At 38.8% G+C, this 19,280-nt stretch overlaps 1 protein-coding gene across 3 annotated transcripts in view; it reads right to left on the reverse strand.

Annotated features, from left to right (window-relative positions):
- LOC116734106 (pleckstrin homology domain-containing family G member 1) overlaps window positions 1–19,280 on the reverse strand; it is a 65,361-nt gene that overhangs the window by 2,846 nt on the left and 43,235 nt on the right. For all 3 annotated transcript variants that reach the window (XM_032585265.1, XM_032585267.1, XM_032585266.1), the window contains exons 3-16: window positions 16,968–17,068; window positions 15,018–15,087; window positions 9,410–9,456; window positions 6,948–7,098; window positions 6,432–6,563; window positions 5,106–5,288; window positions 4,908–5,003; window positions 4,452–4,538; window positions 3,644–3,677; window positions 3,428–3,520; window positions 3,280–3,341; window positions 3,007–3,198; window positions 2,793–2,912; window positions 849–2,658 (exon numbers count right to left, since the gene is read on the reverse strand). In XM_032585265.1, the coding sequence (XP_032441156.1) occupies window positions 849–2,658; window positions 2,793–2,912; window positions 3,007–3,198; window positions 3,280–3,341; window positions 3,428–3,520; window positions 3,644–3,677; window positions 4,452–4,538; window positions 4,908–5,003; window positions 5,106–5,288; window positions 6,432–6,563; window positions 6,948–7,098; window positions 9,410–9,456; window positions 15,018–15,087; window positions 16,968–17,068 (3,178 nt within the window). The remainder of the gene's footprint in view (window positions 1–848; window positions 2,659–2,792; window positions 2,913–3,006; window positions 3,199–3,279; window positions 3,342–3,427; window positions 3,521–3,643; window positions 3,678–4,451; window positions 4,539–4,907; window positions 5,004–5,105; window positions 5,289–6,431; window positions 6,564–6,947; window positions 7,099–9,409; window positions 9,457–15,017; window positions 15,088–16,967; window positions 17,069–19,280) is intronic.

Raw genomic sequence — 19,280 nt, forward strand, 5'->3', positions numbered from 1 at the left:
CTGACCTCATTAGAATGTCTTTTGTACTGGCCACATGTGACCTACCCCATTTATGTTTCAATTTAAAAACAAAAGCTATAAAAATCTCCTTCCAACAACATGTTTTTAAGCAGGATGTAATGATGCAACAAGTTATCAACCTTCAGCTTTAGCCGCTCTGAATCAAATATGCAATCTATTTTCGATCAGTGGGTGCCGTGTCCCTGAACTTTACCCATTCACGCCAACACGTTTAGCAAAGAAGTTAATGTATGAATCATCAGAGTTTGCAATTTTCAGCTTTAGTTACAAGTGTAATGAAGGAAAATGCTCTAAGAAGTTATTCAAAAGGAAATATTTTCTACCAAATGAATCCAGGCTCTTCATTCAGACTGCTACTGCAAAGAGCTAGTTCATTTCTGCTAGCTTGAGCAAATTCCAGGAAGACTGAACAAATTATGGCAAAGTTGCTTTGATTTATTCTTTTAAGCTGAATATGAAACATATTGTCATTATACGGAAATCTCAAAGTTAAAGTAAGGGTCCATATTCGTAATAACTAGGGGGAACTGTTGTTTACAGTTAGTGATGCTAATCCCTAACATAAGATGCTAATCCCTAAAGTAAGACGCTAAAGACAGTTAAAAATGTGTGTTTCAAATGGGCAAAGCCCTATTTTGCCATGACAATAATCTTCTAGTTTATATGATCTTTGACAAACTACTTGATTATTTTGAATTCTGCTACTTATAGCTAAACAAGAAAAATTGTAAGTAGAACGCACCGGCAAAACTTGGTACATGTTTAGAACTATGCAGGTTAGACAGAGAAAGCAGCCATTTTGTAGATAAGATAAATGTTTCTGTTACCTATGGCTGCACCCCCTTGTTTTTTCTCCTCCAAGATGGCGGCAAGGTCTTTCTGTTTCCTTTCTGCTCTTGCTTGACTGCAGGAATCTCCTGGGTCCATGCTCCTCATTCGCAGCAGCTGGTTGGCTTTCTTGATCTTCTGACTATATTGCCTCGCCATCAAGAATACACGACTCTTTGTTTTGTCCATAAGCTCCAGGGAAAAGTCCACAGACTCCCCCAGCAGCAAAGACGAGTTTGCCAGGGGTGAGTCCAGCCCCGCCAGCTCCCCTGGAAACAAACTTTGGAGGTCCTTCAGGGAGCCCTCTCTCGGAGCAGCGGTCCGTTGCGGCAGCTCCACCAGATCATCGTCCTCAAGGCGGAAGCTGCCACTGCTGAGGCGCGCCAATCTGTTTCGGATGCTCTTCACTGTGCCTGCAGGGGGTTCTGGGGTGGCAGGAAGGGGACGGGATGCAGGGGCAGGACTGTGGATTTCTTCTTCAGTGGTACTTTCATTTTGACAATCAGGAAGGTTGATGACTGGGATGGTGAATGATTGTGCGGAGGTGACATGTGGGGTTTTGGGTTGGTGTGCTGGTTGGCTTGTGCGTGTAGGGCTGGCAGTTTGAGCAGCAACCACAGGACAGCTTTTTGTAGGACTGTTTTTAGCAGACAAGATCTTCTTGGGCGACTCATGGGAATTCACAGGGAATGCAGCAGGAAGTCGTTCAGCTTTCTTGGTGTTCTTCATGTAGTTTTCTAAGTCATTACAAAGCTCATCAACCTCCTCAGACATCCGATCAGCTCTGTTGGAGTCCCGTGGAGAGATTTTAGATGCAGAGGCAGGATAATTTGACTCCGCAGAGCAGAGGACAGGATTAGATGTGTCAGATTCTTCATTCTTTCTCAAATGGAGGCTGTCCTCAGAAACAAACTCTGCAAGACTTCGAGTCAAGCCTTGCTCTGATGATAAACTGCTCCTCTCTTCTTTTTCTTTACTTCCTTCATTGCTTCCCTTGAGCTCCACTGACGGTGGCTCTCTGAAACAGATGGTGTCATATATATTTTCTTCAACTATCTGAAGATCACAGCTCCCATATGGCTTTATGTCTTGTGTGGAGGACCGGTTGCTTTCTGATGAACTGTCTGGTTCAATGAGAGACTCTCTGACCTTTGCAGCACTTTGTTCTCTCCTCAAGTCTTTCTGCATCTGGATTTTATCTGCATCCCTCCTGATGAGACCCATGCTCCTCAGGTCCTCATAGCTGATGTTGTCATACACGTTTTCAATATCATCTAATGTCAGCTGCTCAGCTGAGGAAGACCCAGATATGTCATTGCTGGATGATTCGGTGTGAATCACTTCCAAATTGCTGTGACCAGTCTCGTCATTCCCTGGACTCTCTCGAGCCTCTGTGGCTTTCTCTCCTGCACTGCTTGCCCTTCTTAAGACTCTGCTGTTATCAGTGGGAGGGTCAACTTGAACTGTGGGCACCTGTTCAACGTGCCAGCTGCAAGGCCGGGCTGTTCTAGGTGACGCCGGAGCCTCCAGTCTCTCTGAGGGAGGTTCTGGCTCTGCTGCGCTTGGTTCTGTGGGAACAAACATTTGGTAGATGTCCTCCTCCTCATCGTCTGGCTGCATCGTTCTCTGTCGGGTGGGGAACATGGCCCTGCGAGCCCGGTGATCAGCCCAAATGTTCCTCACTGAATGGTCCGTTTCTGTCACGACTACAGCTGGAATTGGAGAGTCTGGAGGTTCCTCTGTCACACGAGGGGTCCTGAGAAGTGGAGGATGGTGACTTCCGTCCCTTACCAGAGATTCCCTGGCTCGCTAAGTTAAAAAAGCAAAGCAGAAATATAAATGTATATGTGCTGAACACAGGGCATCATCTGTGGACAAAATGATGCAATAACAAATGGATGCCAATGCAAAGTTAACATTTCAACCTTGAATAATTATCCCACCTGCAGGTCTGAGGCACTCATGTTAAAAGATTTCCACTGCTCTATGCTGTCAACAGACGCCTGAGGGTTCAGTCTCTTTCTGCTGCCTTTGCCGGGAACTTTCAGTCTCTTTCCACGACCCTAAACAAAGAAACAATGAGGCACAATAGTTATAATGAATAATTCTTGGGATACAAGTGTCTGCTCAATCTGATTTCATCAGACATAAACTCACAAGAATGCTGTCATCCTCATCGTCAGCATCCTGCTGATGCGACTCGTCCCCTTCCTCCCTGTCGCTGTGCTCATAGTGATCTCCAGGGTCCAGGGATTCTTGTGATTGGTTGATCAAGCTACGGCTGCGGCCGATAGTGCCCAGAGCCAGCTGGGACACGGGGGACAGCAGGTTAGCACCTAGACTGGTACGCTGGGGAGGAGAAGGAGAAGCAGCATGTTTAAAAATGAGTAAACAATTAAAACTGGTCTTAATTGTTTGACTGTAACTCACTTTTTCACCGTCATTGTTGGCAGCATTCTGCTTTGCGTTCTTCAGTAATTTGGAAAGGGGCTCTGGGAAGATATATTAACTAACATTTAGAATTACCTCCTAAAGTTTCTTTGGATAAGTATCTTTATTAAATCTTTTAATTTATCACCTTTTCTCCGTCCTCGACGAGGAGTGGGGCCTTCCTTGGTTTGAAGGGAATCCTTCTTCTCACCGTCAGGGCTGTAGTGAAACCCAGGGTGGTCTAAAAAAAAAACAAAACAACAACAAAGATCATAATTAATATTTTAAAAATATGACCACAAGTATATGGATAAGTACTAGAATGCAAAAACTGGACATGATTTCCATGGAGGCTGGCACTTACGTATTGCATCCATCTCCAAAATGGCTTGTTTGGCCTGGAATTTGACAACATGAATATAGAAAAAAGGTTACTTCATTATAAGATTCACAAAGGGCTTTCTTACACTAGGTGGCACCACATTACAGTTTTAATTTGTTTTAGCTTCAGTGGTTAAAAAGCAGTCAGTACAATCAATTGCATAAAATTGTAATACTATTACACACTTTTCCAATTATTTGTTAAAAATGAAAAATATATATATATATATATTACCTTAAGCTTCCTAGATATGAACTATGTAGTGTTATATTACATAAAATCCTAGAAAATACATTGACATTTTAAGATGTAATGTGATAAATGTGAAAATGTTCAAGGAGAATGAGTATTTTTGTAAAGCATTGCAAATTAACTTTGTGATAAAGTGTGATATTCTACTTTCTGCCTCTTACAACATAATTTCCATATCTTATCAAGTATAATTGGATACACTGAGTAAGATCTAGATGAATAAGTTCACAGCAATACCAGTCATACACAGTACAGTATTTTTGTTATCTTGAAATATTTTTCTAATTGTACTTTGTTATTGTTTTACTAGACATAAGTAGCATTGCACAACAGTAATGCTCAGTGATTGTAATCAAAGGACATAAATGCCCATTTTTTATAGGCAGAGTATCAGCAAGACAAAAAGGTAATAAATCCAGCAGCAGAAAGCAAAGATAAGAGTACAAGAAAATGTAAAGTAATATATGGACAGGATAAAGGGGAAATATTGGAGATATTTCCAACAAATTCCACTCAGTCTGCAGTGAGCTCGTCTCACCTTGGCTGGAATTTTTGCCGGATGGTTTTCAAGTATGAGCCTTTTAAGGTGCAAGATCCACATGCGCTTGTCTTGCTGGGATTTGGCCTGAGGTTAGGGCACAAAAACAGGGGTAAGAAGATTATGTCATACAAGGGCTTCAAATGGGGCAACATGATTCCTTTAAAATACGGCTCCTGCACATCGTACGTTAGATGTTTTTTTGGCCCACCCCCCGATGAATGCCCAAAAAAGAGCGGTTAGGTAACAAATATCACAGCTTTTAGCCATCAAACACTCAACATGTCTGAGCAGCTCATTTTAATGAGTTTTAATGTGCAACAAAACGATAACAAAGCTGTAAACTATCCTCACTCTTTCTGGCTCTTGCACAATGCTGCCAGTAGCTGCAAAGGATTTCCTAACATGTAATTACAATTAAAGGAACATTTGCATCTGGACACTGTGCTGCTGTACCTGAACTGTGTGCTGTAGTTTGGGATTCTTGTAGTGAAACACACTGAAACTCAGTGGTTCTTTAGGAATAACCTCCACCAGCATTAGGTTGCAGCACTGGAGAAGACAAGCAAAAATCTGTATTAGAATTGCTGCTACAAAGCAGAAAACTTCTGGTACTTGGAGTATCTATGAGGCACTTCAAGTTACAACACTGACCAGAATGTGAGCCTTGTATGTGTAGGTTTCTTCTCGCTTCTTGGTGATCAGCAGCAGTTTGTCAAACAGGAAGAGGGTTCTTTCATTCTTGGCTCTCTGCAGGCGAAACGTTCCTTCAAGAACTAACTCCCCGTATCCGATCAGGTCCGGGCCCTTCCAGTTGGTCAGGAGGCTTTGGATTTCCTGCAGTGAGGATACAGAGAGGAGTTAGACGATCATGTTTATTTTGACACAAAACAGGAAGAGCAATTATGTAATTGCAATGAGTATAGAACATTTCTGGACTGTCCCAGAAAAATAATCACTCAATGGAAGAACAACAATCAAGGGTCAGACTTCTTCATAATGGAATAACTACAAGAAAAACCTTTTTTTTTTTTTTTTTTTTTATCTAAAATGAGTAATTACATTTTCCATCTCACTTAAATGTAAAGGTTGATGTTTGTTTGCTAAATGTTTCGATTTGGAATTTCTGTAATTTCAGTCTTAAGTCATTTGATGCATTCTGCTTTTGTTGCCCATCTATTCATTTGCTGAAAATGAGCAATTATGGCTACATTAAGCACATTTACATAATGGACAAGAGGTAGAAGAAATAGATTAAATGCCATTAAAACACAGAAGTTAACAACATAAAAATTTAAAGTGGTAAATAAAGAAAAATATATAATGGGAACATAAAAAGAGGAGATACACAAGTTTTCTTTGAATAGCTCTGATTGGTAGTCAGCATATCAAATACTAAAAATGTTAATTCTTCACTATTCATTAGGCACATAAAAAATATGACAACAATTTTGGTCTGTGCACTTCTGTAAGCTTAAGGCAAAAGAATCCTTAGAATACTTTGAGTTAGAAAAATATGCTTTGATACATAAATTCAAATACTCTTTGAAATTCTTTTGTTGGATTCACATCTCCTGCCTCCATCTGTTTTATGGGTAACAATCCTTAAAATGACTTAAATCAGTCAAAACTTAAATTAGAAAGCCAGATCTAAAAAAAAAGACTTAAAATTAGTTTCAGCCAGTAACAGCCTGATTGATGCATCTCTATATAAAGCCCAACAAAAGCTGAAAATACATCTTGTGTGTCGATAATGTTTTTACACATTCCTGCATTCCTGCAGACCATCCCATCTCCCGGCAGATAAAAGAAACAAGCTTTGCCTTTTATGTCTTCCTTATGCAAGGCCATCATTAGGAGGACGTCTTGCGTAAGATATTAGGAATATCGGGGCTTTGGTGGTGAGTTCACATGACTGCTCAGCAGGATAGGAAAAGAACGGTCCTTTTTAAGCTAAAGAGTGGCCTGGAAAGCTTTTACCTGCAGCCTGACAGCGTGTTCGTGTTTCCTCTTCATGTCGTTGATGTGCCAGGCCACTCTCTGCATGGTGTCGATGGCTTCCTGCACCACCTCGTAGGTCTCTGTGTCTTTTTCCATATGGTTGGCTATCTCCTGTACAATCACATACAAATGAGCTTCAGGTTAGCAAATGCACACACACGCACGCCCACACACACCCACACACACACACCCACGCACACACCCACACACACACACAGGAATGCTCACTAATTTTGTGTATATAAGAAAGGAAATACAACATGGGCATCCACAAGAACAGTCGTACTGAGTGCCATATGTTAGAACATTTGGCTTCTCCAACAGAGCCATGCTTGAAGCCAAGTCAGCTTGACATTTGCAATGATATGGATAAAAAAAAATATATTATTAGTTTGTGCTCGCAAGTTTGTTCCTGCTCTGACAAAGGTAATTTTTTTTTGCATGCCATTGTGTGTGTATGTGTGTTTGAAACTGACAGCTGGCAGACAGACTTACGTGCAGCAGGAGGTGGTACTTAAGGATCCGCTGCACTGGCTTGAGCAGGTAGGAGCCCAGGGGCAGGGAGTGCCGCAGAGATTCCTGGCGCTCGCGGAAGAACTTCGCCAACGCCTTGTTCCTCATGCACTCGGTTAACACAGCCACTGACCTGTGGAGACAAATCTCAGTGAATAAAATGTCATAGTTGAGGAAGCCGACAGCAAACTGGACAAAGGAAACTGTGACTTATTCTCTCAGTGACAATCAAGAAAATGACAACTTCTGATGACTGAAAATTTTCTAAAAAGCACAATACAATGAAAATGAACTTAAGAAAATTTGACAAAAACCACAAGAGTTAATATTTCAAACAATGGGTTAAGCATTTACAATTGACATTATTTAATGATATGCATGGACCCCAAAGCAACAAAATGATTATTAAAATTATTGAAATTATTCACATATTTCTATGTTACGACTACAAAACAATTTTCTGGTCGTAACAATGCAGTGGCACATCATTGTAAAGTTGAACAAAAGTGTTACATTGCTTTCTAAAAAAAAGTATTTCAAAAAGCATCTTCTGATTTCATTTAAGTGCATCAGTGTAATGATGGCTGAGCAGAAATGCATACAACACTTTATAGATGATTATTAGTAAAGAAAATTTGAAAATCATTCACCATTATTTCCACTTCATAATTATGTGCTACTTTGTGATGGTTTAAAATACCAATCCCAGTAAATCTATTGAGGTTGGTGGTTTTAATGTGAGAAAGTGGTTAAAAGTTCAAGTAGTGAACATTTGCAAAGCACACAGTTTTAACTCGCCTTGTTTCATAAGACATTGAATCATACAATATATTTATTTCTGTACTTCTCCACTGATTGCATATAAACTTATTGATCTTGCTGCCATACGTCAGTGTAGGATGTCAGTTTAACTGCGTGACACATGTCGAATGCTTTTAGATTTTGCCAACCTAAACAAAAATTTTTTCAACTCATTCCCCTGAAACAGCAGCCCTTTACAACCTTGTAAGAAGCAGATTTACTGCCTGGCAGAGCCTCGTTGCTGTGCAACCTACAGAAGAATAAAAAGCTTTTTCGGCACAGTGGAACAAGACAGAGAAAGACAGTTGTGAAGTTGTCTTTTTTTTCTTTTCCGTCTCTTGTGTGTGTGTGTGTATATGTGCATGTCTGCATGTCTAATTCCATTCCAGTGCGGCTCCAACACAGGCCTCACATTGTTCTGGAGGAAACCCGACCTTAGAGATCCCGATGGCCGTGATGCATCCACAGCCTTAGTGAGCGTGAGTTTATGTGCAAAGCGTCTCCTTCTGTGTGACCTCCACTGGGCTCGCCAGCTGTGGTATGGATGTGGGAGAAGGCCAGCCATAAACAGCTGATGACAGCATACAAATCAGCATTTAATTAGTCAGTAACTTGCAGGCATTGTCCTCTCCTGTGTTTTTCTTGGTAAGAAGGATTTGCAGCCTGAGGAGAAGGTGCGTCAGACGGAGCGGTTTGTCAGACCACAAGGAATAAACTTGCATTTCAGGCTGATTTTATCACTCGCAACGTTCACACTGACACAAAAATACCCCAGATTATTCCTCCCAGGTGTCCCAAGGCACTGCGGTGCTCACACAAAGCGGAATAACACATTAATGCCATTAGGTACGATAAGGTGACAACTTTAATACCCTGTCTGTCAGCATGTGAGCTGTCACAATAAGAGAATGGAGGGAGAAAAAAATAGTGAAAGGAGCAGGAAGGAAGGCAAAGAAACCCTGAGGCACATCTGATGGCAGACACTTTGACTCTCGTAGGAGGCCTCCAAAAGAGTGTGTCAGCGTGTCAGAGAGGGGTAAAATGTACTTCACTGAAGGGCGCTCACAATAAAGCATGTGTAGATGATGAGGGTGTGATAGCAACCATACACAAATCTCCATAACAGGATAGATGCGTCAGAAGACAACACTTCCAGGAGGGGAGCTGAAGTTCATAGAAAATTGCTTTACAAATGAAAAAAAAAAAAAGTTAAATCACTTTTGGATGAATACAGGAGTCCTTTTAAATGGGCTAGGGTACAACTTTCAAAAATTACATGCCTTTGAGCACTTTCTGTTTAATGCTCACAACAACAAAGAAACTCAACTACTTCTATTTGCTTAATCATTTTCAGGAGAGGAAAAAAAAATCCTCAACTTTTTAAAGCAATCCAAATGGTAGTTACAAATGGCTATTTTTCCGACTTTCTGCAGCAGCTAGCTGTGCTGCATCATAAACAGCAGCTTTTACCTAAGCAGCAGAAACATGAGATGATGTAATTTCAGCTAAGATTTTAGTGTTTTATTTTTTTTCTGCCACTGCAACAGCTAATACCATTTCTGTTAGCATCTCTACTTCTTTCTGTATCTGTACCCATGAAAGCACTAATGGATATAAACACTCGGAGAAAAGTAACTTCTTACCGTGGATAGTTAGTGCAGTACTGGGTATAAATGTGGAACTCTTCACTCTGTAAAAGGAAACAAAAGGAAGAGATAAAGTTTAGTAAATCTGCACCAAACAGAGTATAACCACAAAATATCCATAGGAAATGTGTTGGTTCAGAACAGAGTTTAAATCATTTGAGCTGGAGCTGGGGAGAATCAGCTCATCAGTAAACTAATGACTCCCCTTTTTTAAAGGGGAGTCTTGATCTAATTTAGTCTCTGGACAAATCAAAGTCTTTACCAAAATAAGTTGCCACAGTGAACACAATACCACTAACATCCTAAAACACTTGGGACACTTGACCCCACGCTATGCTGTTTACAAAACTTGGTTGAAAGGCTAATAATAACCTCATACCTGAAATCCAATTTGGGTAAATAATTCTGAAAACCTGGCTTTTTCTTTTTATGGGAGCAAACATCTTAATGCATCATTTGAATTACAAATGCTCAGTAAAGTCAAGAATCCTTAGGCAATAAATGCATGCTATCTGGAAATAATGGAGGTCACCAAAAGCATGACTTTCTTCCTTTGAGCAATTCCACAAGCCAGTAATGGATTAATCTTCATCTAGTAGTTTCTTCCATATTAAATGTTCTCTTCAAAAAACAAAATGTTGTTTCTCTCTTACAAAACAAGATTGATGGAACAGTCTTTGTTTATTTCCCAAAAAACATTTGTATTTGCAGAATGCTTTTCACTCCTGTAAACTAAAAATGCTTTATTGTTGTGCACAGGAAACTCAAAAATGGCTTCAGGTCACTAAATGCCTTCTGAACTGACATTTTACCCCTTTTCATATGTTATTTATTTAAAAATGGACTAAACTGTGCAGTCTTTCCAAATACTATAATGCACAGATTTTACAATGACAATAAAAACTATTTTATTCCATCTTATCCAGCTGGATAGGCCCTTTGCCATACTAATGATAAACTCTTGTTTGACTTGCTGTTGCTGTCACAGCCTCCAGCATATTTCACTATATTTTATGATTCAGATCATAAGTGTTGTCAAGTCCCTTCTATGCTTATTTTCTCATAGTTAAATCTCGCATTCACAATCCTAATGTTTCCCAATGGTTTAGACTGTCCCCTAAAGCAACTTCTAAGTGTGGAGACTCCATATGGTTTTGCTTTCTCTTCTGGAAGTTTATCTTCTTTTACAACTTAAGGTGAACTTCAGGCTAATGTATTTTTATAGGTGAACGTCACAACTTTAAAATATAAAATGAAATGCTCACAATGATCTCATTTTCTTATGACTGACTGCAGTGATGATGTCTGCGAGTTTTAAGCCTGCAACAACAAACTGTTGAAACGGCGGGGTGAACATATGGTCTGCGTTACTCGGTTTGTATTGTTGCATACTACGCGATATTTAATAGGAAACTGATTTAAGGAAATCAAACACCAGCAATGTTTCTCTGGCAGCATTTAATAGTAATTTAATGCTGTGGTAAGGAGAGAATCAATTACTAATGCATTTTCATACCAAAGAGTTGGGTGGGCATAACAACAAACTTCTGGAATATAAAAAAAAAGTGCATCTAGAATAAAACACAAGCTCATGGGTTTGCTTAGTTTACCATCAGTGCATCTCATCTTTATTTAATAATCGTTTAATATCATCTGTGCTTGGTAGCATTGCTATTTCTAGTTGTGTGGTCTGCAATTTTGCTGCCAGGTCTCCCCAACAATCTCTAAAGTTGGTTAAAAACTAGAGATCGGAAATTGGCCACAAGATTCCAATCAGTATGTCAAATCTTTTAATTGTGTTGAAATGCTTGTCATTTTAAATACTTCTTCCCTATATTATATTTAAAAATATACTTATAAATACAAGTACCCGTAGACATCAGCAACAATCTAAGTTATTTAGCTTCTGAACAACTCGTATCTATATAATTTTGTTCTGTTTATCACCAGTTTCACCTTATCTGCAGTTAATTTCAGCTTTGATGACTAGCTCTTTATTTCATGTTTACTGCCCTGCACAGTCAAAGCCCACATACAAGGCCTCCACTCTCCTCTGCTCACTCATCCCAACTGAAACTCGTGCTTGTAGCTTATGATTAGCAGAGCTTCCAGCCTTTAATTCGCAGTTTATCCCAACAACTCTGAGCGGGCGGATTAAATTGCCCCTCATTCCTCATCGCCGCCCCTTTAACTGATACATTTTCCCACCTTGCATACCTCTCTGAACATCAAAAGACATCAAAAGGGGCAGCGTGACTTTATCAAAGATGGAAGTAAGATCTCTCTGGTCTCCTCTTCACATCAGTCAAGATTTCACTTTGTTTCTCTTTATGCAACATCTTTTCCTGAAAGGTCTTTTATGGACATTTTCAATTCTGTCCATGTTGTCCTTTGAAGTTTTGAGATGAACTCTTTTCTCTTGCGAAACTAAGACTCCATGTTAACTCTGTTAGTTTTTCTGTGTGTGATGAGCAGAGGACTGAGCAGAATGCAAGATTTCAGGAATAAACACAGAGGGAAGATGACAGAAGCCTGTTCTAGCCTTTGTACACATGCAAACATACAAAGCAAACAGACAGTTATGAGCATCTAATCCATAGTAAATTAACATTCTGCAGACATCACATTTATGCAAAAACTTGAGCTTTATCTCTAATTTAATCAGATATATAAAGCAAATTATATAAACAATGTATTCCACCAAAATATACCAACATGGAACTCAAACTCTTCTGAATTATTAGCCTGAGGTACTTTGTGGGAACCGTCCTAAATTGAAAAGCAAAGCTCCTTCTTCCTCCTCCTCATTGTCTGCAGCATGCTGCTGCCACAAACTGGTCCTAAACACAACCAGATGTGCCACCATCGATTTCTGATGACAAACACTCCCCAATGCACACTCTTAATATCCCTCTGCAGCTAAAAAAAAAACACAAGACCGCAAAGTACATAAGTGGCCCTATGAAAACAAATTTTGCAACGTTTGCAGACACTGAAATGCAAAGCATACACATCTACAGAAACTCTTTGAATCTAACCAGTTCACCAGCAGACCTTGGAATAACTCACATCTGTAATACACTTCCCTTTTTAGAAATATATACAAGCCATGGTAAATCATATAATCACCACATGCTGATTCTTCATGTTAGAGTTCTGAACACTTGTGTGCAGCTGGTACCCATGCGGAAAGGAGACATCTTCCTCTGCAGTATAAAGAGACAAATTATATGGAAGGAGTTTGACTTGTTGGAGCTGAAGCCAGTAATCACTACAGTGGGAAACAAAAAAAAGGTTCATGCTGGTCCACAGCCCACTCATCACTTTAATAACAAAGTAATAAAGCCCAAGGTTTTGCTGGAGCGATGATTTCCCAAGAACAGACCGATCAAAGTGAGTCAGCAAGTAGGCATTGAACATTGTAAATCAAAAAAAAAAGTTTTAGCTGCTTGTGTAATTGTTCTCTTTGTGCTTCAATCAGTCGTAGCAGCCCAGGCAACACTTTGAAAGGCTTACTCATGGCAAGAAAGGTCAAACAGAAGAGAACATGAGGATAAAAAAACCAATTATCTGAGACAGATTTACAATGGAATCTGTATCTTCTTCAAAAACTGTGCTGGGTTATGATTCTTGGTTGTTAAAACTTGAAGATAAATATGCTTATGTGTGGTTTTATAGATCTAAGCAACCATCATTAAGTAAAAAAAAAAAAAGCAAGCTCCGTTACAAGACATCAGTCTGGAAAAATATGGAATCACACAAACATAGAAAACATTTTGTACTATTCATTTCTTTATCTTTGTATATTATGTATATACACATAACCTGCATCTTAACTCGAGTCGAGCAAATCTCAATCTCGTTGTAATCTGTTGATGACAATGACAAATAAATCTTATCTTATCTTAGAAAACAACAGCTCTAATTACCACGCGAAGTGGGTGACAGTCAGTGGTGACTAAATATTTGCAGAAGCTGAGACTCATTTCTCCAGACCGTAATGACAAATCCATACAAGCAGAGCTAATGCTTAGAAGTCTAATATAATTTGGTTTTTGAGAATGTAAGCTTTAGCATGATGGTTTCTGCATAATTTTCAGGCATAAATTAAATATTTTAATAGGACATTTCCAGTTTAAATACAAAGTTTTTTGTGGCTTTGAAGAAGCACCAACTTTAAATACAACCTGCAAAAAACATCCTAGAAAATGATAGAAGGATGGATAAAAACAAATTAAAGCATAGATGGAAAGATACACTAATAAATGTATAAATTTAAGCTGGTACCCAGCTTAAGAATGACTTTTAAGTAATTCTGAACTTAAAAGTTCAGAATTACAAATATTTTACCATTCTCTATTTTGATTCTTCCCACTTTTCCTGACTGTGCCAAAACTCTAAACCATAAACTGCCTCTTCATCATACAATGAAGCTTTATTTGAAGAGAACCTGACAAGGAGATAGATGTTAAGGCCCAGTAAAAGAGAAAAAAATATCAAAGTCATGAGGTGAGGAGTTGGTTTTATGCCATCTAAATGTGGTGCAGACATTTGAGATGTTTTGTACTAATGTTTTGTACTAATGTAATAAAAATGTTGGAGGCATTCTTTCATCTCACCATAATTCAACCTCACTCCTAAATGAAGCAACTTTTAACACCACAAAGACATTTCATTGCCTTAATGATCCACATTGCAGCAATTACAACAAAGAAGAAAAAAAAACAGTCATCATATGACTCATATTAGGTCCAATAAGTAGAGCGTTTACCTGGAACCAAAAAATTACCACAGCATTTTTTTTTCTCTGACAAAAATTTCATTTTGAGATTTTCTACAGCATTGATCAGCTGCTAACAAGATACAGGATGTTTGTTTATGAATTTCAACTAACTACCCAAAAAGTGATGTGGGCTGCAATAAAACCAACAAAACAAACAAACAAAAAACAAACAAACAAATGTTTCAACAACAGCTGGTGGACTTTGACAGTAAGTGATGCTGAATGGGTGTTTCTCTTTTTTGTATCTGGTCAGACAGTGGCTGTGTGGTTGTGGGGGTAATTGCAGTATGGCAGGGAGGGAATGTAATATGTTTAGTAGGAAGTGCTGGAATGCAATACATTATCATGGGACATGATCGTGCAATCATTTCTATGGGACCTAAATAAATGAAGAGTGGGTGTAGAAGAACAGCTGAACCACATGAACAGAGGAATTCTTGAAGTAGAGTTACTTAGAGAAGCATTGCTATTATTCCTATTGTTGAAAAACGATGGCTGAATTTTAAATAATGGGTATAAATTCCTGTGATGCTGTCAATGCCTTCCTGACCATCTCTGCTGCAGCTAAACAGAGTATTACCTATGAACACCTCACCTCTTAATGTTTGTAATCTTCTCTGATTTGTATTTCTTAGAGAAGAATGTTGGCATAAAACTAAGATTGCATGGCAAAAGTTGCCAATCAGACTGCAGAAGGCAGTTGCACAGTCACAGCTAATTCCTTGAATAAATGAAAGTCATTAGACTTCACAACTGAAAACTGAGATGTGAATAAAGATAAAAGAAAGAGAAGGGGAATAAAAGACACAGGATCATATTTACCTTGGATACAAAGCACTCTGCAATGGCCACAGGGTCTGCATTGCACTTCTCCAGCTCATGAAGAAGATCCCTAAAACGGACGACAGAGATGTCAGAAGATAGGAACTGTGTATGCTGTTATTTTCCTGATTCTATAAACTTTAAACTCCAAAACAATTCCTCTGAATTTCAGGAGTAAGAGGTAGATCAGAGGGCGACTAGCAGTGAGCAAATAAAGAACTTCCATGCATTCACACAACCGGCTCCCATGTGTAAAGTTATATGGGTGTATTGCTGCACTCTGAGGAAAACGGACTGCTGCTGAGGTTATTGTTTTGTGGCAAAAGCATGAGGTTATCATGACTGCTTGAAACTGCTTTAATTCCTCCTTTTTACGGGCCAGCTTGTCTGTGTGCAACTGCCCAGAAATGAATAGGTGGGAGAAAACGGCTGTGTCTCCAGACCACCGTGGGCGATGCTCCACTCACCACATCTTCTGGATTTAGAACTCACAAGCACACAAAAAATATTGTAAACACACCTGACTGCTGATGGAAAGATATACTTAGACATCAGCGAGCACCTCAACCCAGATTCTCTGGTAGCTGGACTTCGTTTGTGGAGCCAGAAAGAGAACAGAGACTCAGGGTGTGTCTTTAAGCAGCAAAAGTTGTTTCCAAACAATATTCCTGTCTGTCTAAATTAGCTCCCACATCTCTGAATACTTCTAAAAATTGTTGTTTGCACACAATAAAGCTACTACAGACACTGTCAAAATAATGTTACTTGCAGTTAGTTTTGACTGATTTAACATTTACGGTGCACATTTTATAGAGAGGCACTTAAAATAGTACCTCACACTGTGGGCCCAGTAAATATAAGGGATTGAGGTCTGAAGCCACATTTTGACTAATTTGGCATGCTTAAGTTTATTGTCCATCTGGAAAATATATTTGTGTCCAAGCTTAATTTACCTGGTTGATGTCCTGAGATATTATTTAAGCATCTCCACATAATGGTCTTTTCTCATAGTGCCATCCATTTTCTGAGTGTACCAGTTCCTTTATCCACAAGACGATGCTCCTATACACATGTGCTTCATAGTGAAGATAGTTTTCAGGCTTGCTTTTTATGTTGCTTTTCAATTAAATGCCTCTTCATCACTGAGTGTTTTTAGCCCATGTTAATATTGGACTCAGTCTAAATAATGACGCACAAGTTTCAGCCAGCATTTTGCTTTTGTCCTGGGATTTCTATGTACATTTTGTATAAAAATAATCTCCGAAACAAAGATACCACCTCCTCTTTAAACAGTATAGCAGATGTCTCCATTGCTCTTCTACTTGCGTATAATTATTTGAACAGATGAACATGGCACATACAGGCATCTAGAAATTATACCCGAGGGGAGATTCAGACTTGTAAAGATTCGAAATTCACTTCCTGTTGCTTTGGCTGGCATGCTTTTGTTTTCCAAAGATTTCATGTAAGGAAGTAGTGGGTTGGAGATGTTGTCCTGTCTGTTGTTGGTCTGTCTCCTATTAATTCAAATATTGTGAATTACAAAGTCATGACTTAATCATCTGGGCTTTTCCAAAATTTTTAAAGTCATTAACAATTGGACTTTGAAAAAAGCAACAAAAATATAATTATCTCTCTTAATATTTTGACAGTTAGCAAAGAAAAATACATTTGGTAACCCTAAGTTACCAAACCTTAACCAGAAAAGGTTAATCATTTGTTAAGTAGACATTTTTATTGAAATCCTCACTGCACACTGATGTGGGTCCACTCTGGAGTGTTATCAGAAGACAGCCAATGTTGATTTTCTTCCAAGATATCAGAATCTAAAAATGGTGAAGACTTTGTCAACTAGCCTTCAGGGATATCAACCAGTCTCTGCTGTTCCAATTTAATGTCTGACTTATTTCTTGAGGTTAAATCTATTGGGCTTCTGTGTGTGTACAGTACCTGTTAAAGTGGTAGATGTCCCGGATGTTGCCGAACAGCGAACTTTTATCCTCCGAGCTCAGGGCCAGTCGAGACTGGTTACTGATGCACTCCAAGTAGTCCTGTAGAGACAAAGGCAGAGCAGTCAGGAGAGGGACTATAAACACTAAAGTTCACATCTTGATTCACTTAAACTTCACTGACTTTGTTTCAGGTTTTCAGCCTTCCATTCCCCCTGCTTTTCACTACCTTGGTCAAATTTTAAAGAGTCATAAAAAATATTTTAAAATCTAAAGTTCTCTTAAAAATGTGAACTTTTGAACGTCATGGCGTTCCACAAATAACTGCATATATTAAAGTTAATAAGTCCTCAGTCTGGTGTGAATCTCTTGATTTTTCCACTCACTTTCTTCATCTAAAAACTCCCAACCATTTGAGATAGAGATTTGGCTATTCTCATATTTAATTGTGCAGAAACACTGTAATCCAAAACAACCCCCAGAAAGCTTTCTGAATAACGTTTTGGCTTCTTTAAAAGTTAAAAGCCTGCTCCCTTTCTGTTTTCGGTAAACAGTTTGACGAATAGATGGTGCAGGCTATTACGTTGATACAAATTAGTGAAAGACTGGTTTAACAAGACTCCATTAAAAACAGGTACATGTCAGCTTGGGAGGATTTCACTCAGCACATCTTATAACTGCCTCAATCACATCCGTTACTGATGGGTGCTGATATGTGTGTGGATGGTGTTTAGACAAAAGTCTTCAGCTTCTCTCTGCCATACATGCAGAAAGTGAGACGTGGCGAAACTAGGACAGGTGGAAAGGTTTCCATGCAAGTTGCATTTGGACTTTCTACGGGAGAAATTCTTGTTGCACAGCATTGACTGAATGTACATGTTATGTCACTTTGCATTAAGGTGGCAGTCAAAGAGAGAAGATACAAATAAGCTTAAGGTATCATTAGAAAACATACAAGTGTTGATCACTAATGTAAAAACTTTATATAGTGATATTGGATAGGACAGATGTATCCAGAGTAAACATCTCTGAAATGTTGGTCTTAGTCGGAGCTCTGATGGTATCTGTTCCTGCAGGTCTGAGTTCATCCCAAAAACAAGCGTTGGCAACCACTCCCCAGCAGTCACCGGTCAAACACCTACGCACACTTTGGTAATACAAACGATGCGCTGGATGAACATAAGATACAAACTCAACACCATTTCTGTAACCAGACCCTACAAAGATGTTACAACACTGAGAAAGTAAGAAAAACAAGACTGTCCTGAACCTGTAGAAACACCCAGTAATCATTTCATCACATAAAGCTGCTTTTATAAGACACAAAGAAGAGGGAAGGTTAGGGAGTTACCCTATTCATTTTCTTCAATTTGTTGACTTTTTTTAAAATTTCTATTCTGATGGTTAACTCAAGTTCCTGTTGTTGTTTTGTTTGTTCTTTAGTAATAAGAGCAGCTGAGCCCCGGACATCAGTCCTTTCATCTGTTTTTGTTTAGATCAACGGATAAAAAGCTATCTTGAATCAGTGCACAGACCTTAAAGGGCCTTCACAACTTTTTATTATTTTGATGGTCTCCATTTTATTTTACATTGATACATAGAAGATTTCATGCTTCACCAGTGTAAACAAGGATTAATTAAGTGTGACTTTGATTTGCCTTTGAAATCTGAGATAATTAATGTGGTCTAGTTCCAATTTGGGATAGACAAGCTTAACAACAACTATGTTTATTGTTCTTAGAGTGTTATTAGATTATTAAATTATCAGATTGGGACAATATGCTTTCAAGTGCTTCAGGAACCCATGGTTATTCATGTAACTTCTTTGAAGAAATACTTTAAAAATGTGGATTGTGGATACTGACATTAGCATTGGGGACGTTTGAGCTTGCTGCAACATGTTTTGCACCGAGATGTTATTTTAGGTTTGAATAGATTCAGTGGCAGGCCAACTCCTTTTTGAACAACTTGCACACAACAATAGTCTTTTCGAACATCCCATTAGATTGTTTTTTTGAAGCAAAACTTAACACCCGGATGGGAGAAGTCGTCATTGATCCCCATAGAAGTGTTTGTGTGTCAGATTTACAGGTGTATCAGAAATTCACTCATAAAAAACTTTTTCATATAGATTGTGTCCATTGGGTTTAATACCCTACAAACTATTAAAAGTGTAAGAAACATTTTATTGCTGCAGCTCTGACTACATGTGGGAGCCATATTGGATATTGAGCTTAGGATGATTGGAGAGATATCCAATTTTCCGAGTTATATTACAACTTCGGCAGTCAAGCTTTTATTTTATGACTTTTTA

The sequence above is a fragment of the Xiphophorus hellerii genome, chromosome 15 (assembly GCF_003331165.1).
Source record: "Xiphophorus hellerii strain 12219 chromosome 15, Xiphophorus_hellerii-4.1, whole genome shotgun sequence".
Lineage (NCBI taxonomy): Eukaryota > Metazoa > Chordata > Actinopteri > Cyprinodontiformes > Poeciliidae > Xiphophorus > Xiphophorus hellerii.